This window comes from Heterocephalus glaber, unplaced genomic scaffold (genome assembly GCF_053883595.1).
Source record: "Heterocephalus glaber isolate CG9 unplaced genomic scaffold, H.glaber_assembly_v1.0 deba00001613, whole genome shotgun sequence".
Classification (NCBI taxonomy): domain Eukaryota; kingdom Metazoa; phylum Chordata; class Mammalia; order Rodentia; family Bathyergidae; genus Heterocephalus; species Heterocephalus glaber.
In genome coordinates, this window is record NW_028258384.1 from 29247158 (window position 1) to 29268678 (window position 21521).

The following is a 21521-nucleotide window of genomic DNA, read 5'->3' on the forward strand; positions in this document are numbered from 1 at the left end:
AAAAGTGGGCACTGAGGTCTTGCTGATTTCCTTTGTTCTTGTGAAGGTATTTTGGTGTGCACTCTTTAACTTGCCAAAAATTACCAATGTTCAAGTTGTATTCATCAAGGAAATTATATATTTAAACAGTGAAATAATATTCAGCAATGAAAATGTCCAAATCAGAAATACATGCAATACAGATGGATCTCAGAAAGATAATGTTTAGATAAAGAAACCAGAGGGGAAAGTATTTAATGTATAATTCCATTTACATGAGTTTAAACAGAAGAAAAACAAATATGTGATGCTACAATTTAGCAAAGAGTTAGGCTTGATTAATTATTGGAATTGGTATTCTACAGTTTTTGTAATGATCTGTTTGTCTTTGTTGCTCTTTTATTTTGTGTTAAGTACTAGTTAAACTGTCTTGCTTTTTAAAACTTCATTGAGCCATATATTTATGATTTATTTAAAAGTTCACTAAATTCAAAACAAATTGATAGCATTGTTTTTATAGCAAATTGTTGAAGCTAAAAAAAATTCCTCACAATATTGGAAGGATGTAATTTTGCATATTCTTTCTAGAATGCAATTCAACAGTAATTGAGCTCTTAGAAATGTTCATACCATTTGATATAGTTATGTTACAATTCACCTTATATTTTACAGAAAAAAAACTCTAAATCTGTGCAAGGATTTATATGTAGATATTCATTGTAATGAGACAAGTACAGGAGTAAAATAATGCTCCAAACCTTATCTTAAATAAATTATTACTTATCATAATGTAGTTCTATAAAACAACAGAAAATAAACTATAAAAGGGTATTTAATGATAAAAACTTTTCATAATTTATACTTTGAGTAATAGAAATTAGATTAGAAACAGCATGCTCAATAGGATTCTAAGACACACAGACAAAGAATGTAATAGATAAAATACATCAAAACCTGAATATACATATGTGATTAATTTTTGTTTTTTGTGGTATGGGGGATCAAACACAGGACCTGACACATGACAAGCAAGCACTCTATCATTTAAGCCACATCCTCAGCCCAATGTACTTAAAAATTAAAATAAATTATTTCTATACATAAAATATCAAAAATTTAAAAATCAGCAAATACAAGCTAACATCATTCATCCATGTCAGAAAAAAATGACATGGATAAATGACACTTTTATTACTTCCTTCACACATATACCTCAGACACAAAATAAACCATTATAACATAAAGATACAAAAAATACTATGATTCAAATAAAAGAGAATTTATTCTCTCAAAATGTTAGTCTAGAAGTAGAAAAAGAGTTATGGGCCAGTAGATTTGTCTCCTATGCAAGATGTGATATCTTCACTTTGTTACTCTTACACCGCCCAGACTATTGTTCTTACAATTTATCTAAGTTTTAGAACACAGGAATAAGGAAATAGGAGGTAAATAATATCTTTTTAAAGAAATGATACAAAAAAAATCCACTACTCATATCTGCTCATACTCTACTGCAGCAATTTTCAGCATGTAGACATACTTGGTGAAAAGCAGCCTGGAGAATGTTAGTTTCTAGCTGATGTTGAGAGCTCTTCTAAAATATTGTGGAAGTAAGGCTTGTTACTTAGGGGAAGATTAGGAAAATTGTCACTTGGAATAATTAGCAGTCTTAGTTAAAATGAATGTTGCCATAGTGTTAAAATCAGTGGCCATATTTTGGCAAAGTTGGTTATCTGGAATACATCCGTATACAACTTAGTAGAATGTAAAACAATGTTTTCTGTATTTATGTTTAAGAAAAATCATCCAGCATAATATCATTATGCTATAAAGTGAATTTGATCGGACATATTCAACTATAGCTCTGTCATAGTTAATTTTCTGTGTCATTGAGTATTTTTTAGGATGGATTCCTAGGAATTGATTTGTGGGCTCAAGGAGGATACATACTGTTAATGTACCTGCCTAAATTCTGTATAGAAATGTTCACAATTTCAGATTCCATGACTTGGAAATAAGCTTTTAAAAAGTTTTTAGGAGAATACAGAGCCAAATTATTGAGTTTATGTCCTAAAGTCCTTGCACTGAACTACTTCCAGACAATAAGCATCATTAATAGATACCACTAAAGAAGGAGCAAGTGGACTTCCACCCACAAGTTAGCCAGGGTAATTAATTATAAGATCACAGCATTTGAATTCCTTAGACAGGTCTATGCTCTCTTCCCATCCTAATTTTATCCTCTGAGACACAGATTAAGGTGCTTTTACTTTTTCACCATTTTTCTATTTAGGGCCAATTTTCCATTGTCTTCTCCTAGAACCTATTGATAGAGATAGGCTACCCTTCTTTTTAGCTATTTCTCCAAACACCTTTACGGGAAGGAATATATGGCCCCACCCAGAGACTGTATTTCTCCATAATGTAGAGCTATCCACTGAGTGGGTACTGCTTGGCCTCTGGACAGTCCTCAAAATAACTATTGAGTCATCAAGGAATAAAGAGAAGGAGGTTGAATGGAGAAGCCAAAAGAGAGCATAAGGTCATATTGTTTTGTAGGAAGCATTACAATCCTAGACTTGAAGTTGTATTACAAAGCTAGTGTGATAAAAAAAACAACATGGTACCGGTACAAAAATTGACATGAGGTACAATGGAACAGAATAGAGGATGCAGAAACAAGCCCAAGTACATTCAACCATTTGATCTTTGACAAAGTGGCAACAAATGCACAACAGAAGGAAAGATAGTGTCTTAGTTTTTTCTCATTGTTGGGACAAAATACCCAACACATACAAATTAAAAGAGGAAAGGTTTATTTATTTCACTGTTTGTAGAGGTTTTCATTCATAATCAACTGGCTCCAAGGCAAGGCAGCAAAGCAGGGAGACATGGCAGAGGACAGATAGTCTTTGGAGGGTAGGCAGGAGGCAGCAGCAGAGTCTTCCTTTCACTTTTTATTCCACTCAAGCTACAAGCACATTAGTTGGTTCCACTCACACCCAAAAAGAATCTTTTTTTTTCCATTTAGTTTATTGGTACATTTTAGGTATATGATACAGTTACATTCATCATTGGGATCTTGTACCTTTACATGATATATCTTGGTTCTTATTTTTCCCCCATTCCCCTGCCCTCCCTTCACCCCCTCCACCCTTCCATCTTTTGTTTTCAGTAAACCCATTCAGCCACACCAGAACTATGCTAATCCAATCAGCTCGCTGATCCAGTTAACATGCCCGTAATCCAGTATAACCATCAATAGTCTAGCTAGCCTTTGGGTTGACATCTAGATATAAGACATAACATTCTGCCCCCCTGGTTCCCAAAATACTCATGTGCATCTCTTCATGCAAACTGCATTAGTCCATCTTTCAAAAGTTGCCAAAGTCCTAACAGTTTCAGCACTATTGAGAAGTTCAAGTCTAAATTCCCCTCTGAAATTTAAGGCAACTTCTTAGCTGTGAGCCCCTGTAGTAATGAATAGAAAGTTAAAGACTCACAACCTACACACAAAATACACATTTTCATTCCAAAAGGTAGAAATAGGAAAATAGAAAGGATGGGACAGAGTCAAGACCAAAAATACTAGGCAAAACATTAAATCCTGTAGTACCATGTCCAGCCCATGGGCAATCTATGGCAAGATGTGAACTCCAAAGTGATTTGGTGACTCCACACCTATAGCACTGCTGGTGATTGCAGCCCTCATGGCTTCTCTCTTGGGGAGGCTTTACTCAGTTTTTGTGACTTTCCTCAGAAGTTACATGTCCCTGGCTTCTCCAACCTTCTGGAGTCCCCATTGCCCTTTTGGCTTCACACTCACAGCTTCACACACTGCCTTGTCAAGGGCATACTACATGGCCTCCCAGGTCTCTTCTGAAATTGGGGTAGAAGCCTTCCTGACCTCACAACACTTGTATTCTCTATGCATCTAAAACCAGCACCATGTGTATGATGCCAACATCTGCCACCAGCAGTAGCTAGGTTTCCTAATTTCATGGCTTTAGGGATTGAGAGCCTGGATTCCAAAAACTATGAACCCAATCTGGTGGAACAAAATCCCTAGGCCACTAATATTTTGGAACATATTGCCTGAGGGTTCTCTTCTCAAAGCAAAGTTGCACCTTTGCCTTTTTGAGGCTGTAAAAGGTGTAGTCCTGCTGGTTTTTGTGATGCCCTCAGGCTATATTTTCTATTGCTCAGTTCCAAAATTCTCAGCTTTTTAATGCCAGTTATTTCAGCAACCAAGTTCTCCTCTGCTCCACCTTTGCAGTCTGCAACATTACTGGAGTTTTCTTTCTAAACTGAAAACTTTAAATCATTTTTCTGAGTCATTTCCTCTTAATTCTCAAGATTGAACTGACTAAAAGCCCCCAATTGTAGCCATACCACTACCTCAACATTAGACTGCTTTGAAATTGTTTCCACCAGATTAATTGGTCTACTTCCCTTAAACTCAGTTTCATGCAATGTCTCTGAACATGGCAAAAAGGAGACATATTTTCTGCCAGAGTATAATACACTTTATCAGGAGTCCAATTGCCAATGAAGTCAAATAATTCAAACTAGAATCTATCCAATGTCGTGTTTCCAAAAAATATATAAATTGTTCAGCATCTGGATCCAGCCAATTATAACTGAATGTATCCACATAAAAAACTATTCAGGAATTCTCAACCCTATAATTTTGCCTCTATTACAATTAATTATTCTTTAATAACTGCTACAACAGCATTCCACTTTTTAAGGTCTCCAGTCTTTTTGAAAATTAATTTTTTTAATTGTTTGCGTCAAACTAGTGGCAAATTTACATTCCTAATGAGCCACAATTTTCCTAAAAACATGTTTCAAGAATTTAACAAACCCTCTTTCTATTGCTTATTTTTCAAATGAATGAATCAACAACTAATCTATTTAGATAAACACCAAGATAAAACTAGTTCATTTTTTCCTCTTTTTTAGAGTCATTTTATTGGTTTTTCACCTGACATTGACACCTCTTAATGTTCCCCTATGCATCCCTTGACCCAAGTATAGTGGGCCCAACACTTTTCAGAAGTCTTCATAGTCATCTCAGTGGTCAGGAGCACTTGGGAGGGGCCTTTCCGGATCAGCTGGAATTTATTCTCTTTCCAGGTTCTTATTAGCACTAAGTCACTGGGTTGGAACATATGGATGGTGAACTCCAATGGTGAAGTCTGGGCTAGGAGACCTTTCAGCCTGAGAGATGACAGGGTAGAGGAGAGAGCCAATATATAGTTCTATAAATCTTTAGTTTTCATTCTGGAGAGGTCCATTGAGATTCCCAGATAAGGGAGTTTATATAACATTTTGTAGGAAATAACTCTGTTTTTCCTTGGAGCTGTTCTAACCCTAAGAAGAACAATTGGGCGACATTTTGTTGGTAGCTTTGTTTCTAAGATTAATTTAGCACTTTCTTTTTTTTGTACCAGGGATCGAACTTCAGTCCTTGAGCTTGAGAGGCATGTGGCAGAACCACTGAGCTAAATCCCCGGCCCTGTAATTTGTTTCTTTAGGGTTTGATTCATTCTCCCCACCTGTCCCGAAGTTGGAAGATGCCAAGGGGTATGATAATCCCATTCTATATTTAGGCTCTGTGTAATCCTCCAGAATACACATGAGGTAAAATGACTACCATTGTCGGAGTCTATATTTACTGTTAGACCAAATTTCAGTATAATTTCTTCCAGGATTATCTTTATAACATTTCCTGTAGTAGCAGTGGTGAAGGGCAAGGTTTCTATTCATCTAGAGAGGTGATCTACTATTACCAGTATATATTTGTTTTCTAATTTTAGGCATCTCAGTATAGCCCACTTGTATACTCTGAAAATGTCTGAGTCCAGGGGGATCTTCCATCAGTTATTTGTTTTCTTTTTTTTTGCTTTGTAATAAATTCTTTTATTGGTACATTGTAGGTATACAACACAATTACATTTCTCATTGGGAATTGTACATTTATATAATGCATCTTGGTTCTTATTTTTTTCCCCATTCCTAGCCCTCCCTTCACCCCCTCCACCCTTCCCTATTTACAAAGACTTTATTCCCATTTTTTCCATTTCTCATCATTTTTTCCTTTCCCTTCTTTCCTTTCCCCTGCCCCTCCCAATACCTCTACCCCTTTGGACCTTTTCTTCCTATTTTACATTATCGATTATTCATTCTAATCATTGGTACATTTTAGGTATACAATATAATGACATTCATCATTGGAAATTTGCACCTTTACATAGTCTCTCTTCATTCTTCTTTTTCACCCTTGCCCAGCCCTCCCTTCAACCCCTCCAGTCCTCCCTCCTTTGTAAATATACAAAGATTTTGTTCCTATTTTTCCATTTTCTCATATTAATCCCATTCCCTTCTATCCTTTCCCCTAGCCCTCCCACTTCCTTCTCCTTTGCCCCTTTTCTTCCTATTTCACATGACCTATTATACATTTAGTCCTTATTTACACTTTCAGTTTCTCACACCAGAGAAACTATTCGGGATTTACACATGCATGTCCTATTTATTTCACTTAAGAGTATTGCCTCAATGTGCATCCACTAAGCTATAAATGTCTCTAATTTCTCATTTTTTATGGCTGAGGAGTACTCCATTTTATAAAAAAACACATTTTCTTTATCCAGTCTCCAGTTGATGGGCATTTGGGCTGTTTCCAAGTTTTAGCTATTACAAACTGTGCTGCTATGAACATGGGTGCACATATATCACTGTGGTATGATTCTTTTAATTCTTTGGGGAAGATCTCCAGCAGTGGAATAGTGGGGTCAAATGGGACTTCCAGTCCTAGTTCTTTGAGGTATCGCCATACTGATTTCCACAGTGCTTGCACCAGTCTACACTCCCACCAGCAGTGGAGCAGGGTTCCTCTTTCCCCATAGCCTCACCAGCATTTGTTATTGGTTGATTTCATGATAGCAGCCATTCTCTGGAGTGAAGTGGAATCTCAGCATTGTTTTCATTTGCATCTCTCGAATGACCAGTGATGTTGAACATTTTTTCATGTATTTATTTGCTATTTCTACTTCTTTGTCTGAGAAATGTCTGTTCATTTCAGATGCCCATTTTCAGATTGGGTCTTTAAATTTGGGAGGTCTGATCTTTTTAAGTTCTTTATAGATTTGAGATAGTAGACCTTTGTCTGAGGAAGAGCAGGTGAAGATTTTTTTCCCACATTGTGGGTTGTCTCTTCACACTGCTGGTGGTTTCTCTTGCTGTGCAGAAGCCTTTTAATAAGAAGAGATCCCACTTGTTGATTGTTTGTGCTAGTTCCTGTGCTACTGAAGTTTTGTTCATAAAATCTTTTCCTACACCGATGTCTTCAAGGGTTCTACCTAACCTCTGTTCCAACTGGTTCAGAGTTTCTATTTTAATATTTAGATCTTTAATCCATTTTGATTTTAGTTTAGTGCATGGTGAGAGATATAGGTCTAGTTTTAATCTTTGGCAAGTTGAAACCCAATTTTTCCAGCACCATTTATGAAAGAGGCTGTCTTTCCTCCAGTGAGGGTGTTTGGCTCCTTTGTCAAAGATGAGATACCTGAGGGTGTCTGGTGTTGTTTCTGCATCTTCTAATCTGTTCCACTGGTCTTCAAGTCTGTTTCTTTGCCAGTACCATGCTGTTTTTATCACAGTAGCTTTGGAGTATAGTTGCAGGTTGGGGATTGTGATACCCCCTGCCATGTCTCTGTTACCTAGAATTGCTTTTGCTATTCTGGGTCTCTTCTTGCTCCAAATGAAGTTTTGGATTGTTTTCTCGAGATCTATGAAGTATGCTGCTGGGATCTCAATTGGAATTGCATTGAATCTATATAGCAGTTTTGGAAGTATGGCCATTTTCACTATATTAATTCTTCCTACCCAGAAGCAGGGGATGTCTGTCCATTTTCTGATATCATCTTCAATCTCTCTTTTCAGAGTGCTATAGTTTTCAGAGAAGAGGTCTTTGATTTCTTTTGTTAGGTTGGTTCCTAGGTATTTCAGTTTTTTGGATGCTATTGTGAAAGGAATTATTTGCCCTATTTCTCTCTCAGTGAGTCTGTCATTCGTGTAGAGGAAAGCTATTGATTTTTGTGTGTTGACCTTGTAACCAGCTACTTGACTGAATTTGGTTATTAAGTCTAGAAGACTTATGGTAGAGTTCTTGGGATCTTCTATATAGAGTATCATGTCATCTGCAAATAATGACCATTTGACTTCTTCATTACCTATCTTTATTCCTTTTATTTCTTTCTCTTGTCTAATTGCCATGGCTGTTTCCAAAACTATATTGAACAAGAGTGGTGATAGTGGACATCCTTGTCTTGTTCCTGATTTTAGTGTGAAGGATTTCAGTTTTTGACCATTTAGTATGATATTGGCTGTTGGTTTTTCATAGATGGCTTCTATCAGTTTGAGGTAGAGACCATCTATTCCAATTTTTTTTAGGGTTTTGATCATAAATGCATGTTGGATGTTGTCAAATGCTTTTTCTGCATCTATGGAGATAATCATATGGTTTTTGTCCTTGGCTCTATTGATATAGTGTATTACATTGATTGATTTGCATATATTGAACCATCCCTGCATCCCTGGGATGAATGCCACTTGATCAGGGTGTATGATCTTCTTGATGATCTTCTGCATTCTGTTTGCCTGTATCTTATTAAGGATTTTTGCATCTATGTTCATTAGTGAGATTGGCCTATAGTTCTCTTTTTCAGTTGGGTCTTTCTCTGCTTTGGGGATCAATGTGATGCTTGCTTCCAGGAATGAATTCAGGAGTATTGTTTCCCTTTCAATTTCATTGAAGAGTTTAAACAGTAGTGGCAGCAGTTCCTCTCTAAATGTCTTGTAGAATTCATCAGTGAAGCCATCAGGGCCCGGGCTTTTCTTAGGTGATAAGGTTTTCATTACATTTTCAATTTCATTGGTTGCTATTGGGTTGTTCAGAATTTTTAGGTCTTCTTTGTTCAACTTTGGTAATTCATATGTATCTAGGAATCTGTCCATTTCTTCTGTGTTGTCCATCTTATTTCTGTATAGGTTCTTGAAGTAGGTATTGATGATCCTCTGGATTTCTGCTGGGTCTGTGGTAATTTCACCCTTTTCTTTCCTAATTGCATGGATTTGGGCCTTTTCTTTCCTTTTTCTGACAAGGTTGGGTAAAGGTTTGTCAATTTGGTTGATTCTTTTGAAGAACCAACTCTTGGCTTCATTGATTTTTTGTATCATTCTCTTAGTCTCCATTGCATTGATTTCTCCTCTGATCTTTATAATTTCCTCCCTTTGAGCTTTGGGGTTGTCCTGCTCTTCTTTTTCTAGAACCTTGAGGTTCAGCATCAGGTTGTTTAATTGGGCTCATTCTGTTTTCCTAATATGCATATTCACTGCTATGAATTTCCCTCATAAGACTGCTTTCATTGTGTCCCATAGATTCTGATATGTTGTATTGTCATTGTCATTTGATTGAAGGAACTGTCTGATTTCTTCTTTAATTTCCTCTGTGACCCATTAGTTATTCAGAAGTGTGTTGTTCAATTTTGACCTGTTTATGAAATTTTTTGAGTTTCTTTTGCTATGGATCTCCAATTTCATCGCACTATGGTCTGATAATATACAGGGGATAACTTCAATTCCTTTGCACTTACTTAAACATGTTCTATGTGTGAGTATGTGGTCTATTTTGGAGAATGACCCATGTGCAGCTGAGAAGAATGTGTATTCTGATTTGGTGGGGTGGAAGACTCTGTAAACATCTGTTAAGGTCATTTGTTCAAGAGTTCAATTGAGTTCTAGTATTTCATTACTTATTTTTAGTCTAGTTGATCTATCTGTGACACTGGGGTGTTGACGTCCCCCACTACAGTTGTATTAGTGCATATATGAGTTTTCCTGTCCTTTAGTATTTGTTTTATATAGTTGGGTGCACTAGTGTTTGGTGCATAGATATTTATGATTGTCATCTCTTCCTCTTGGATTCTTCCCTTTACAAGGGTGTAGTGTCCTTCTTCATCTCTCTTAATCAGTGTTAGTTTGAAATCTACTTGATCTGCCAAGAGGATAGCTACTACTGCTTTTTTTCGGGTTCCTGTCACATACAGTATTGTTTTCCACCCTTTAACTTTCAGTCTATGAGTTTCCTTTTGAATTAAGTGTGTTTCTTGTATGCAGCATATTGTTGGATTTTGCTTCTTGACCCATTCTGCCAGTCTATTTCTTTTGATTAGTGAATTGAGACCATTAACGTTGATGGTTATAACTAAAACGTATTGACTTGTCATTGGCATGACTTTTTCTTTTTGTTGGGTTCTCCCCCTTTACATTTAATTTCTTGTCATGCCAGATGGCTTCATTCTGCTTTGCTTTCTGGGGTTGTGATCCTCAATGTCTGTTCCTAGGATATTGTGTAAAATTCTTTGGAGTGCTGGTTTGGTATTCACGAAGTTCCTAAGGTGGTCTTTGTCATGAAAGTATGTTATTTCTCCATCCATTTTGAAAGATAGTTTTGCAGGGTACATCAATCTGGATTGGAGGCTGTTTTCTTTTAGGGCTTGGAATATGTCACTCCAAGCTCTTCTTGCCTTGATGGTTTGTGTTGAGAAGTCTTCTGTGATTCTGATGGGCTTTCCTTTGTATGTGATTTGTTTCTTTTCTCTGACTGCTTGGAGAACTTTGTTCTTCTGTTGTGTTTCTGGAATCTGAATAATTATATGCCTATGTGTAGATTTTTCTTGATCAAGGCTATTTGGAGTCCTATATGCCTCACTTATCTGTATGTCAAGCTCTTTTCCCTGCTTGGGAAGTTTTCTGCCATTATTTCTGTGAAGAGATTTTTTATGTCATCTGGACTCTCTCCTGTTTCTTCATTGAGCCCAGTCAGTCTTATGTTATTCTTCTTTGCATCGTCTAACAGCTGTTGGATTGATTTCTCATGTTCCCTTATACTTTTGAAGCAATTTTTCTTTTCCTGGTCACTAATTGCAATCTTATCTTCTATATCTGAAATTCTGTCCTCACATTGGCTCATTCTGCTGTGTAGACTTTCAATGGAGTTTTTCATGTCCTGGAAATTTATTTGCATCTGTTTTATAGATTCCATTTGTCTCTTATGTTGGGATTCCATCATGTTCCTGAGCTCCTCTCTAGATTTATTAATCATGTCTTGCACTAGGGGCACAATTTCTCCTGTTATCTGAGAAATTATTTCTGATTTCATTTTTTCCAGATCCCCTTTTGTTGCCAGTTCAGTGGGTCCAGGTGGTTGAGTATCAGAGTGTTCCATCTCTTTTCCCTTTGGAGTTACTGTAGGTGATCTGGAAGTCTGGTTTTGAGACTTATTTATGTGTTTTCTAATTTCAACTGGGGCGCGGAGCTGTTAGCACCTGCAAGGATTACCTCCTCTGAGCTGGGTGAGGTGGGACAGGGGCCAGAAGCAGCGGTAGGGATGGTGACCCAAAAACCCTTTCCTGTGGGCTGGGAGCAGCTGGAGGGATGGTGGCTGGGAAACCCCTTCCTCTGGACCAGGAGCAGTGGGATGGTGGCTCAGAAGCCCCTCCCTCTGGGCCGGGAGCGGTGGGAGGGATGGTGGCTCAGAAGCCCCTTCCTCTGGGCCAGGAGCAGGGGGACAGAAGGTGGCCCAGAAACCCTTTCCTCTGGGCTGGGAGCAGCGGGAGCGATGGTGACCGGGAAGCCCCTTCCTCTGGACCGGGAGCAGTGGGACAGCGGCTCAGAAACCCCTACCTCTGGGCTGGGAACAGTGTGACTCAGTACCTTGTTCTGGTAGTCTGGTGACCTCTGCGTCTTTGTAGTGTGGAATCAGGTGGCTGCCTGTCTGCAGTGGGGTGATTCGGTGCCTTCCGCACGACTTAGGACCTCGGTAGGGCGTGCACAGACCTGGCTGTCTGCAGTGGGCTGATTCGGCGTGTGTTCCGCACGACTGGGGACCTCGGTAGGGTGTGGGCAGACCTGCCTGTCTGCAGCGGGGTGATTAGGTGTGAGTTCTGCGCTACTGGGGACCTTGGTAGGGTGTCCAGTTATTTGTTTTCTGTTCACATTTTTGTTTATTCTTTGACATGTAATGCAACTGCTGCACACCTGCTTAGCAATGGTGCAGACGCCTATGAACCCATAGTGTCTAAACATTGCATCACCCATAGCTTGGGGACAACAGTGACTTTCCTCGTGTAATATGGACATTAATTCTCTCATCATGGGTCTGCTTATCATTTTTCATGTATCAGGGAGTTTCCATCTCCCATCCTCAGTTTGGATGGCTCCCAGCTTGATTAATTCTTCTTCTCCCTTTTTGTGAATTGGGGCTTTAAGGTTGTCTTTGGACAATTTGGGATCAGGCTAAATATCTTGACTCCTTCTTCCAAAGAGGCCCTTTAAGGGCCAGGGATATAGCACAGCGGCACCGCACCAGCCTTGCAAGTGCAAGGTCCTGAGTTCAATCCCTGGTACTGGAAACAAAAAAGAACCAAAGAGGCCCTTTCAGCTGCCTTGTCTGTAGGCCTATTTTCAAAATCTTCCGTGGTGCTTCCTTTTTGATGATCAGTTGCATGAATGATTGCTATTGCTGCTAGGGGCATGAAATTTTCTAAAATTTGTCTAATTACCTGTGAACCAGCTTCTTTACTTTGCTAATTACAAAGTGACATTCTGCAAAGATTTTGCCAAAAGTATGAGCTACCTCACAAGAATATTTGGAATTTGTATAAATTGTACCCCCTTTCCCTTGTAGGAGTTTGAGAGCCTGATTTAAGGCATATGATTTACATTTGTGCAGACCAATCATTAGGCAATCTTCACCCTTCACAAAGAATCCTTGATTCTCATCAATTATGGCATAACTCACATCTTTTTCCCTCAGTAACTTGAGAGGACCCATTGATGAACAGTTTAACCTCATCATGGAGAGGGACTTCTCTTAGGTCTGGTATTCTATAATGTCTAGAAATTCATGTTCTATTTTCCTTGATTTTCTGAGTTTTTCCAGGGAAAACTAGCAGGGTTTGAACAAGTATCAGTAGCCATTACCAGATCATCTCTTTCTAGTAATATACCTTTATATTTTAAAATCTGTGGATCTGTTAACCATTCTCCCTGTCCTTTGGTTTAAGATATTTCTAACCTGGTATGGCATACTCACTATTAAGTCCCTCCAAAGGCTAATTTCCTACTTTTTTCTACCAGTAGTACAGTGGCAGCCACCACTTGTACACATTTTGGCCATCTCTTAGAGACTGGGTCCAGGCGTTTGGAAACAAAGGCAACAGGGTGTTTTTTCCTCCCCAGGTTTGAGTAAGAACTCCAAACACCACCCTCTGGTCCATGGTTACCAACAGGTGAAAAGGCTTCTCTAGCCTTGACAAGGCTAGAACTGGAGCAGAAATGAGGGCCTGTTTAAGGACCTCAATAGCCTGAGTTTTCTCTGGGAACCATCCTAGAGTGTCAGGTTCTTTTTCTAGCAATTTTGAATATAGATCTTTAGTTTTATGTGCATAAAAATTACTCCACAACCAGCAATATCCAATTAAACCCAGGAATTTTCTAAGTTTCCTTTTAGTCCTTGGTAGGAGCACACCTATTATTCCTATGATCCATTCTGGATTATGTTTTCATTTCCTTTCACTGACTAGATGTCTCAAATGTTTAACTTCCTTTTCTACAAATTATAGCTTACTTTTAGAGACATGCAGTCCTTTGCTCCCCCCCAAAATTAAGCAGATTTATAGTGGGCTCTGAGACCTGATCTTTCTTTTTCTGCCTGAGATTAGCACATCATCCACACAATGCAATAATTGGGTTGCTGTGCTTGGTTGAAATTCTTCCAAAATTCCTTCTAAAATTTGGTCATACAAGTTTGAAGCTTTGTTAAAGCCTTGAGGCAATACCATCCAGTGGTATTGCTGTTTCCTCCCAGTTATAGAGTTTTCCTACGGAAAGACAGAGATCTCAGCTGTCACCATCTAAGGGACATGCCCAGAAAGCATCCTTTAAATTCATCATACTGAATCATTTATGTTCCTATAGAAACTTACCAAGAAGTGTATACGGGTTGAGCGCTACTGGGAGGCAGACTTGAATAATCTGGTTTATAGCTCTGAGTTTTTGCACTAGTTAATATGTCAAAGGAGGAGAATTGGGGTGTTTTATAGTGACATACAAGGCTCCAATTGTTCATCTCTGATCAATTCTTCTATCACTAGTTGTAAACCATTTTACCCTCCATAGGAATGGAATATTGTCTTCTGCAGATTATTTTTCCAGGTTGTTTAATTCAATTTGTATTGGTGTGATTTTTTAGACCTCCTTTTGAGGGAGGAGATTAAGGCATGGCAAAGCTGGCTGGCGAATAGGTGTGATCTGTTAATTACAAAATCCCAGGATACATATGCAGAATAGTTTCCAAAGCCCTACACATAGATTTTTCATGAGAACTCAACCAGGCTTTTGATAGCATGGCCTAGACTTGATGTCAGCCTGAGGAGTGGGTGATACAAAAAGGACAGTTCCACATTGAGTTTTTGCCACTGTTGTCACTTTTCCATGGTGAACCACCCTCACTCTATGGGGCGTACTTCTTTTCCTACTTTTTCATTCAAACTCACTCTGCAGAGCCTATTTTTTCCTTCCTTTAATAGAACTTTGCTAGCATTTGTGCTTGTCTTGACCAATTCTTTTATCAAGGCAAAGAAACAACCTAGAAAGCACCTCTAGAAGGAGACTTCAGCACTCCCAAACCCAGTAATACTTGATTACTTTTCCTAACCCAGACAAGGGAATCAATTCTTTGTCCATCTTCTTCCATTAAAAGATTAATTTTTACTTTTAATTGGCTTTCCTCTATTCCTAATCCATGGCCCAATCTTAAAATCAAATCTCATTCTAGAAGATTCACTCCAGCTTTAGGAACACAGAGCAATGATCCTTTGATTTGTTTGGACCCTAATATGATTAACATTTTCTCAAATATGGGGACTGGAAATCCTTCTGGGACAAGAAATTAGGGATGGCAAAGCCAGCAGGGGAAGTAGGCCTGACCTATTAATTACACAATCCTGGGACCTGCACAGAACAGCTCCCAAATCCCTGCACATGGACTTCTCATGACAACTTGAGCAGGTTTTCAATAGGATGGCCTAGACCTGACATCAACCTGATACATGGGATCCCAGCACTACCTCTCACTATCCATATGTAGAAGTTCTTGCAGTTTTCCTTAAGATTTTCACAGCATAAAAGGAAACAGAGGCTATGAAGACCTTGCTCTTATGGCTTACCTCATGATAACCCACCCTGTGTTCTCCAGGGTGTACTTTTATCTCGCTTCTTCCTCTCAGGCTAAGTTCACTCTGCAGAGCCTGTTTCTCCCTCACTCTTCACTTTTACCTCTTCAAATAAACTTTGTCACTGTTTGCTTGTTTTGTCCAGTTCTTTGTTTGAGATAAGAAGAACCTGGAATCCAACTTCAGAAGGAGTGGTGAGCACCACAAAACCCAGTAACTTTTATTTGGCCAGCCACTTTTAGAAGGAGCTACCTGTAACACTTCTGCTTTAACTTCTGAAACTACTAGCTTTTCTTGAGGTAATTTTGTGGGGGGGGGGGGTTAAGAAAATCAGTGAGGAACAGGTAGCACCTTTATCTACCAAGAATGTTATTTCTTTTTCTCTTGGTCTCACTCTTAAATTTGTCAAGGGCTCCTTGTAGGACCCAGGTAAAAGGAACCCCTGACCTCCCTAATTCTCATCAAAGGTTTTTAGGGAAGTAACTTGTTCTCTCTTCAGTTCATGACCTTCTCTCTTGAAATGTACAGGTTTCTTGCATTTGTATCATACATTTGTTATCAGATCAGATTGTCTTTGCTTGTCCTTTGATGAATGTTTGGGGTTTTTACCCTTTTTATTGTAGGAGTCTTGATTTGGTTTCTTTTTAAAGACTTCTACCACAGAGACCCTTATCTTTGTTTTCTGTTTTTATTTTTTCTTCCTCTCTTCTTATATAAACTTTTTGTGCTTCTCTAAGCAACTCCTCAATTAACTTCTAATTCTATTCATCTAATTTTTGTAACTTTCTTGATATCAGGTCAGCTGTTAGTTGCAAAATTAACTTTGAGGAGGACTTGTTCCAATTGACTCTAGGGATCCGGCCCAGAGTTCTTTCTCATTTGGTCTTTTAATCTCTGTAAAAAGGAAGATAGAGTTTCCTCCTTTTTTTGTTGAACCTTAAATACTTTAGAAATGTTTTGTGACTGGAGGACAGATTCTTTAGTGCACATGATTATCAAATTTCTAAAACCTTGCATTTGAGTCCAGTCATTTTTAACATTGTTGTCACATTTAGGGTCTTCATTTGGGAACTTTTGATCTGCTGTGCCTACATCTGGTCCTGGAAGATGAGTTTTCTCCCAGGAATGCATAGTTGCCCTTCTTTGTTCCTTCCCCAAGAATAAATTGTTCAGGACAAGATATCAGTTCAGCCCATATGTGTAAGTTAGAGCCTAGAAATTGTCTAATTTTTCCCTAGCCCCAGATGATCTTCAATTAATAACCACACCTCCTTTCTTAAGGCTCCTGATTTCATTGATAGAGAGGGGAACATTAACAAATCCAATTTGCTGTCCTCCCCTTGGTACCTCATGAAGAGGAAACATTACAACTGGATTGCTTCTCAGGGAGGGGAAAACTTTCTAAGTTCCTTCTACATTGTTCTAATTCTCTTTTTAAATTTGGAAATGAAGGGGCCATTGGTGAGGTGTCCCTCTCTCTCCCGGGCTCCTTGATTACTTTCTTTCCCTCCTTGAACCTCTTCATAGTGGCCATCATCCTGAAAAATTCTGCAGCTGTACATAGGGTGGGGGAAAACAGAATAAAGGATCCCATGACTTTTTATTTTGAATTTTCTCCTCTTCCTTGAGGGGAAACCTTGGTGTTGACCCTGAAAGGCAACAGAGGGAAGAACTCTCCTCTTGTGAGGCTGAGATTTTATCATTTACAAAGAGGACTAACACTTATCAGATCCAGTCCTCCTCAGACCCAAACTTGGGCCAAAATACAGAAGTCCCTTTGATTGGCTCCCTGGGCCAAGAAAAACAATATTTAATCATTTTCCTCTTATTTTTATCCTTGGTCTGAGAACTGCCTTCCAAGTTCTCAAACATTCTTCCTGATGGATTACCACACAGGAGGGGGTGGGTGTCCAGGGTTTCTTTCTTCCCTGACTCCCTAGGCCTAGATTGTTTGTTCCTCATTCTCAAGAGATCCATGTTCTTGAATTTCCTTGGGCACTCACACCCCTCCCTCACAACCTGATCCCAGTGGAAGTTTCTTGCTCAACCACAAGAATCACTTCTGTCTCTGGTCATATCTCTTACAGGAGGATGGAACCGCAGATTCAATACTGCACTCACTTTGTCTCAAGTACAGGTCTCAGCCACACACACTCAACCTTCAGAGGATGCGACCCAACCACCAAAGGATAACTTTAGTCCAGTTTTTCCTATCTTGACTCCTGCATGAAATTATGGTTGCTGCCTTTTTTCTTTTTCTTTCTCATGTTGGTTGCATCATCTTCAGAATGTTCTCCCATCTTTCTGTGGTGAGATGCAAAGGGGGGATGAGCCACCTGAATCTGGGGTGGGAGGCATCTCCTCCTTCCACATAGGGTCGCTACAGGCTGATGCAAAAATTCCAAATAAGCCCCAAATTGTGAAAAAATGATCACTACTCCAGCCCCAAAAGAATAAACTCAGACATGAGAAGTGCAATGGAAGTGAGATGTTTAATCGTAGGAACTTGCAAGGAAGGTGCCTGTACAACAAACAGGCACATTTGATTTGAAAAGCAGTGAGCTTATATTCTCCAACTCACAATATTCCTTCCTGCAATCCTTCTTTGGCTGAGATCAGGGAGTTAAAAATCTATAAAGAGGGCACCTGTTACTTTCCCCTTTGACACCGCCCCCCCGCACCCTTTGCACATTTTTTTCTGTGTGGTTCTTTATGACTTTTTGGTTCCCAAGACTAAAATTTACGAAAACTTGTTTGCCTAGCAATTATCTCTTACTTCAGTAACTTATCTTTGAGTTTAGATTCTTTAGGTGTGAATCATTTTGCACCCTATATGTCCACGATTTAACCCAGTTATCTGTGGATAAGGGTATTAGCCAGCCACTAAAACTCTACTGAAGTGTTTGAGGTTAAAATGAAATATATACCATCTAATTATTTTTTCTTACACTTAGCAACAAAAAGTTTGGTGATGGGCGACCAAATGTGGCCAGTTTTTGTTAGTGTTACAAATACCTTCTAATTCCTCAGCAAAGTTGAATAAGGCCTAGGAAAATATAAAGAGGATAGAGATGTCTGGGAGAAATGCAAGACTAATTCTGAATGAGGAGGTGAGAAAAAGTGGATATTTGGAGCACAGTGTTGAAGGGAATAAAAGGGCATGAGCATAGGACACACAGAAAGGAGGGCATATTATGGAAAACAAACCAATAAATATTTTTGATTAAGTTTTGAGATCTGAAAATCCTAGGGTAAGGTGCTGTGAGATTACAGCTTTAGTAACTCACCTAATTTAAGAATTTCATATGCCCAGCACTCCTCACAAAGGGTAGGCTCCAGTTGTCCTGTATGTTTTAAACTTCCAAAAATGTGCCTAGTAATAGGTTCTGTATTTATATTATGACTTCAGCAAAAGAAACAGGTACTTGAGTCTTTTTATCTTCCCAACCTGAATCTATTTTCCAGATGTACATATCGCTATTATACTTCTGTTTACGAAAATTAGGTTTACTAAAAAATTGGAAAAAAACCAGGAAATTATCTGGACAAAAGTAAAAGAAAAAAGCACAGTTACAATCATCACTCTATTTCTTAACTTACTCAACCATTTCCAATTTGATTTCATGGATTGAACTGTAAGGGAAATGGTGGCTATTAGTGACTAAGAGGAAGGTGGGTAGAAGAAAGACTGCTACTTTTCTGTTTTTGTAGCCTAGAAAAGGATGAGTAATCCTCTTTATAAATACAACCACTTAAAAATTAACAATGGGAAGATACAGTCATGGTAATAGTAATCAAAGAATGGCAGATTAGAACCATAAGGAAAAGGGTCAATTTTTGACCTCTGAAATTAACAAAGACAAAAACAAATGGCAAGAACTTGCATGGTGGTGAAGGATTTGGTAGATCATTCACTGTTGGAAGGGAGGGGAAAATGGGGACCAGAGCTGGAGGATGACACAATCCGCATGTGATCAGGAGCTGATTTGAACTCAAATTCTTATATTCCCGGGCTTCTTTTCCCCTCTGGATATCAGCTCCTTACTACCCTCCAGACTTGCCTGCTTGTGGCCAAGGGAAAACAAAAGATAAATCCCAGAAGGTTGATGTGAAGGAAATGTTGGGATACCTGTGGTAAGAGTGGTTGAATCCAGTCATTCAAATAGGTCCACACTTTCTCAAAATCCCTACAAATTCATGAAAGATAACTATATATTTTGAAGGGAGAAAACAAAGAATAGGTGGAAGTCTCGTGAGAGACCACTAGATATTTACTGATAATTTAGAAAGGGTCAGCTTCTCTCATACTGGAAATATTTCTCTTTATCTTTCTCACTGTTTTCCCTAATTCATTGAAGAAAATGATAAGTCTAGAGTGTGGGTTGGTGGATGGAGAAAAACTGAAATCATGGGATGGAGACAAGATAAAGTTAAAGATCATTTGAAAATAGTTCCCTCGTTCAGCCCTGGCCTGCAGTTGTAGGGTGAAGCAGGGGTGGAGATGGAGAGTCTTGCAAGGACAGGGGCTGAGGATGAGCACAGAAATCCTGGAGGAAAGGAAAAGGACAAGAAGGGAATCAGACAGTAGGAAATTTAGAGCAGCAACAGTGAGCAAAATTCTGCATTTAAAATGATGTGTGTCCGTGGGAGCTGTTGTGGGATATGTCAGTCAAAGCCTGGGTGTCTGAGAACTCCCAGAGGACATGACCCCATTGTTAGTGCAGGCACAGGACGGGCTTACTTATGTAACCATAAATCAACCATGTATGTGCAGCAAGGTCATACAGCTGTTGTTTGTCAGTATGCCTTATTGTGTGATAACAGCTACTATAACTGCTGGGAAAATAAAGTTTTGCTGCTGCTGCTTGTGCCAATGTCTGCTCTATGTGCTCTCTTTTCTTTAGGACTCTGAAATGAAAAATCACCCCTTCAGCCACTTGACCCCAACAGTATCTTATCTTTGGAGCTGGTTGATCCACAAATTCCCTTTTTCCCCACACTTTTTCTTTTATTTCCAGGTTCCAGGGTTTGTGTTTAAAGACACCTCCTCCAGGCAAAGAAAGCAGAAACCTGTCTTGCAGCTGCACAGGTCAGTGTGAGGAGGCACTAAGACCAAGATTTGTGAGGATAGGAATTGGAAAGGAAAAAAGCTGGGTAAAATTTATGCCCACCTCCATGCCTGTTCCTCTTTTTCCAGCCATTGGAGAAGCCATTAACGTGGTCTGCTGGTGAAATCCTGAATTCCAGAGAGGGAAGGGTAAAGAACTGTGCTTGGGAGTAGGTCACCAGAGAGATTTCCAATTTCTAGGAGCTGGATTTGTGAGATGGGCATAAGAGATTAGGTGAATATCTTGCTTCAAAGAGAAAATGACTGTTCCTGATTCAAAAGTAATGTAGGGCCAGGGATTTAGCTCAGTGGTTCCGCTGCCTGCCCCGCAAGCGCAAGGACCCAAGTTAGATCCCCTGTACCAGAGAGAGAGAGAGAGAGAGAGAGAGAGAGAGAGAGAGAGAGAGAGAGAGAGAGAGAGAAGTAATGAAGCAATCCATGTCTACATTTTCTCTTTGGGGTTAAATAGAAAACAGCAACACCACTTGAAACTCATGCAAAGAAAATGAAGGAAAACCTAAGTGCACCCTGCCAACGAGGGAGGTAGGACCACCCCTATGGAAAATTTGAATGCCATCAAATGGAAAGGAACTTTAGACAAAGTCTGCTTCAGTCTCTGGAGGAATTTAAAGAGGACATAGACTATGGGCATTTTAAGAATGAAAAAAATGACAAAAGTGGGAGATAAGATGGAAAGGTTTTTGGAAGAGATAAAAGGTCTGAGGAAAAAAGTTATGGCTCAGCTTTGTGACTATGGGCATTCTCAGGACTGACCATATCCTATAAAATGCATTTCCCCATGAAATCATTTATTTTCTATTACTTAATATTGCCATTGCTTTCTGTCTGCACTTTCTTGCTAAATATTTGCAATCATTCTATTCTAACCTTTTAGTGTTGGTTAGATTTACATATGGGTCTTGGCAAGATCTCATCTTTTTACCCAAACTTACTCATTTAATGAGGAGGTCTCATTTGTTCCATGAGAAGATGCTCAATGTACATTGTAAAATAAAAATAACAAGCTAAAGAAAAGTGCATGAATATATATGTATATCATATGTACATTTGTATATGACATAATGCAAAACAAAGTGTTTGAATAAATATAACACCAAATGTTAACATTAATT

General features: G+C 38.9%; 1 protein-coding gene across 1 annotated transcript; it reads left to right on the forward strand.

Moving 5' to 3' along the window:
- Positions 1-20883: 20883 nt before the first annotated feature.
- On the forward strand, positions 20884-21191 carry Tceal7 (transcription elongation factor A like 7; the record flags this gene model as incomplete). Its single annotated transcript, XM_004921232.1, is given in 3 exon segments — positions 20884-20934; positions 20936-21052; positions 21054-21191. Coding segments are annotated over 3 exon segments (306 nt in total), but the record flags the coding sequence as incomplete, so codon positions are not given.
- Between the last annotated feature and the right edge of the window lie 330 nt (positions 21192-21521).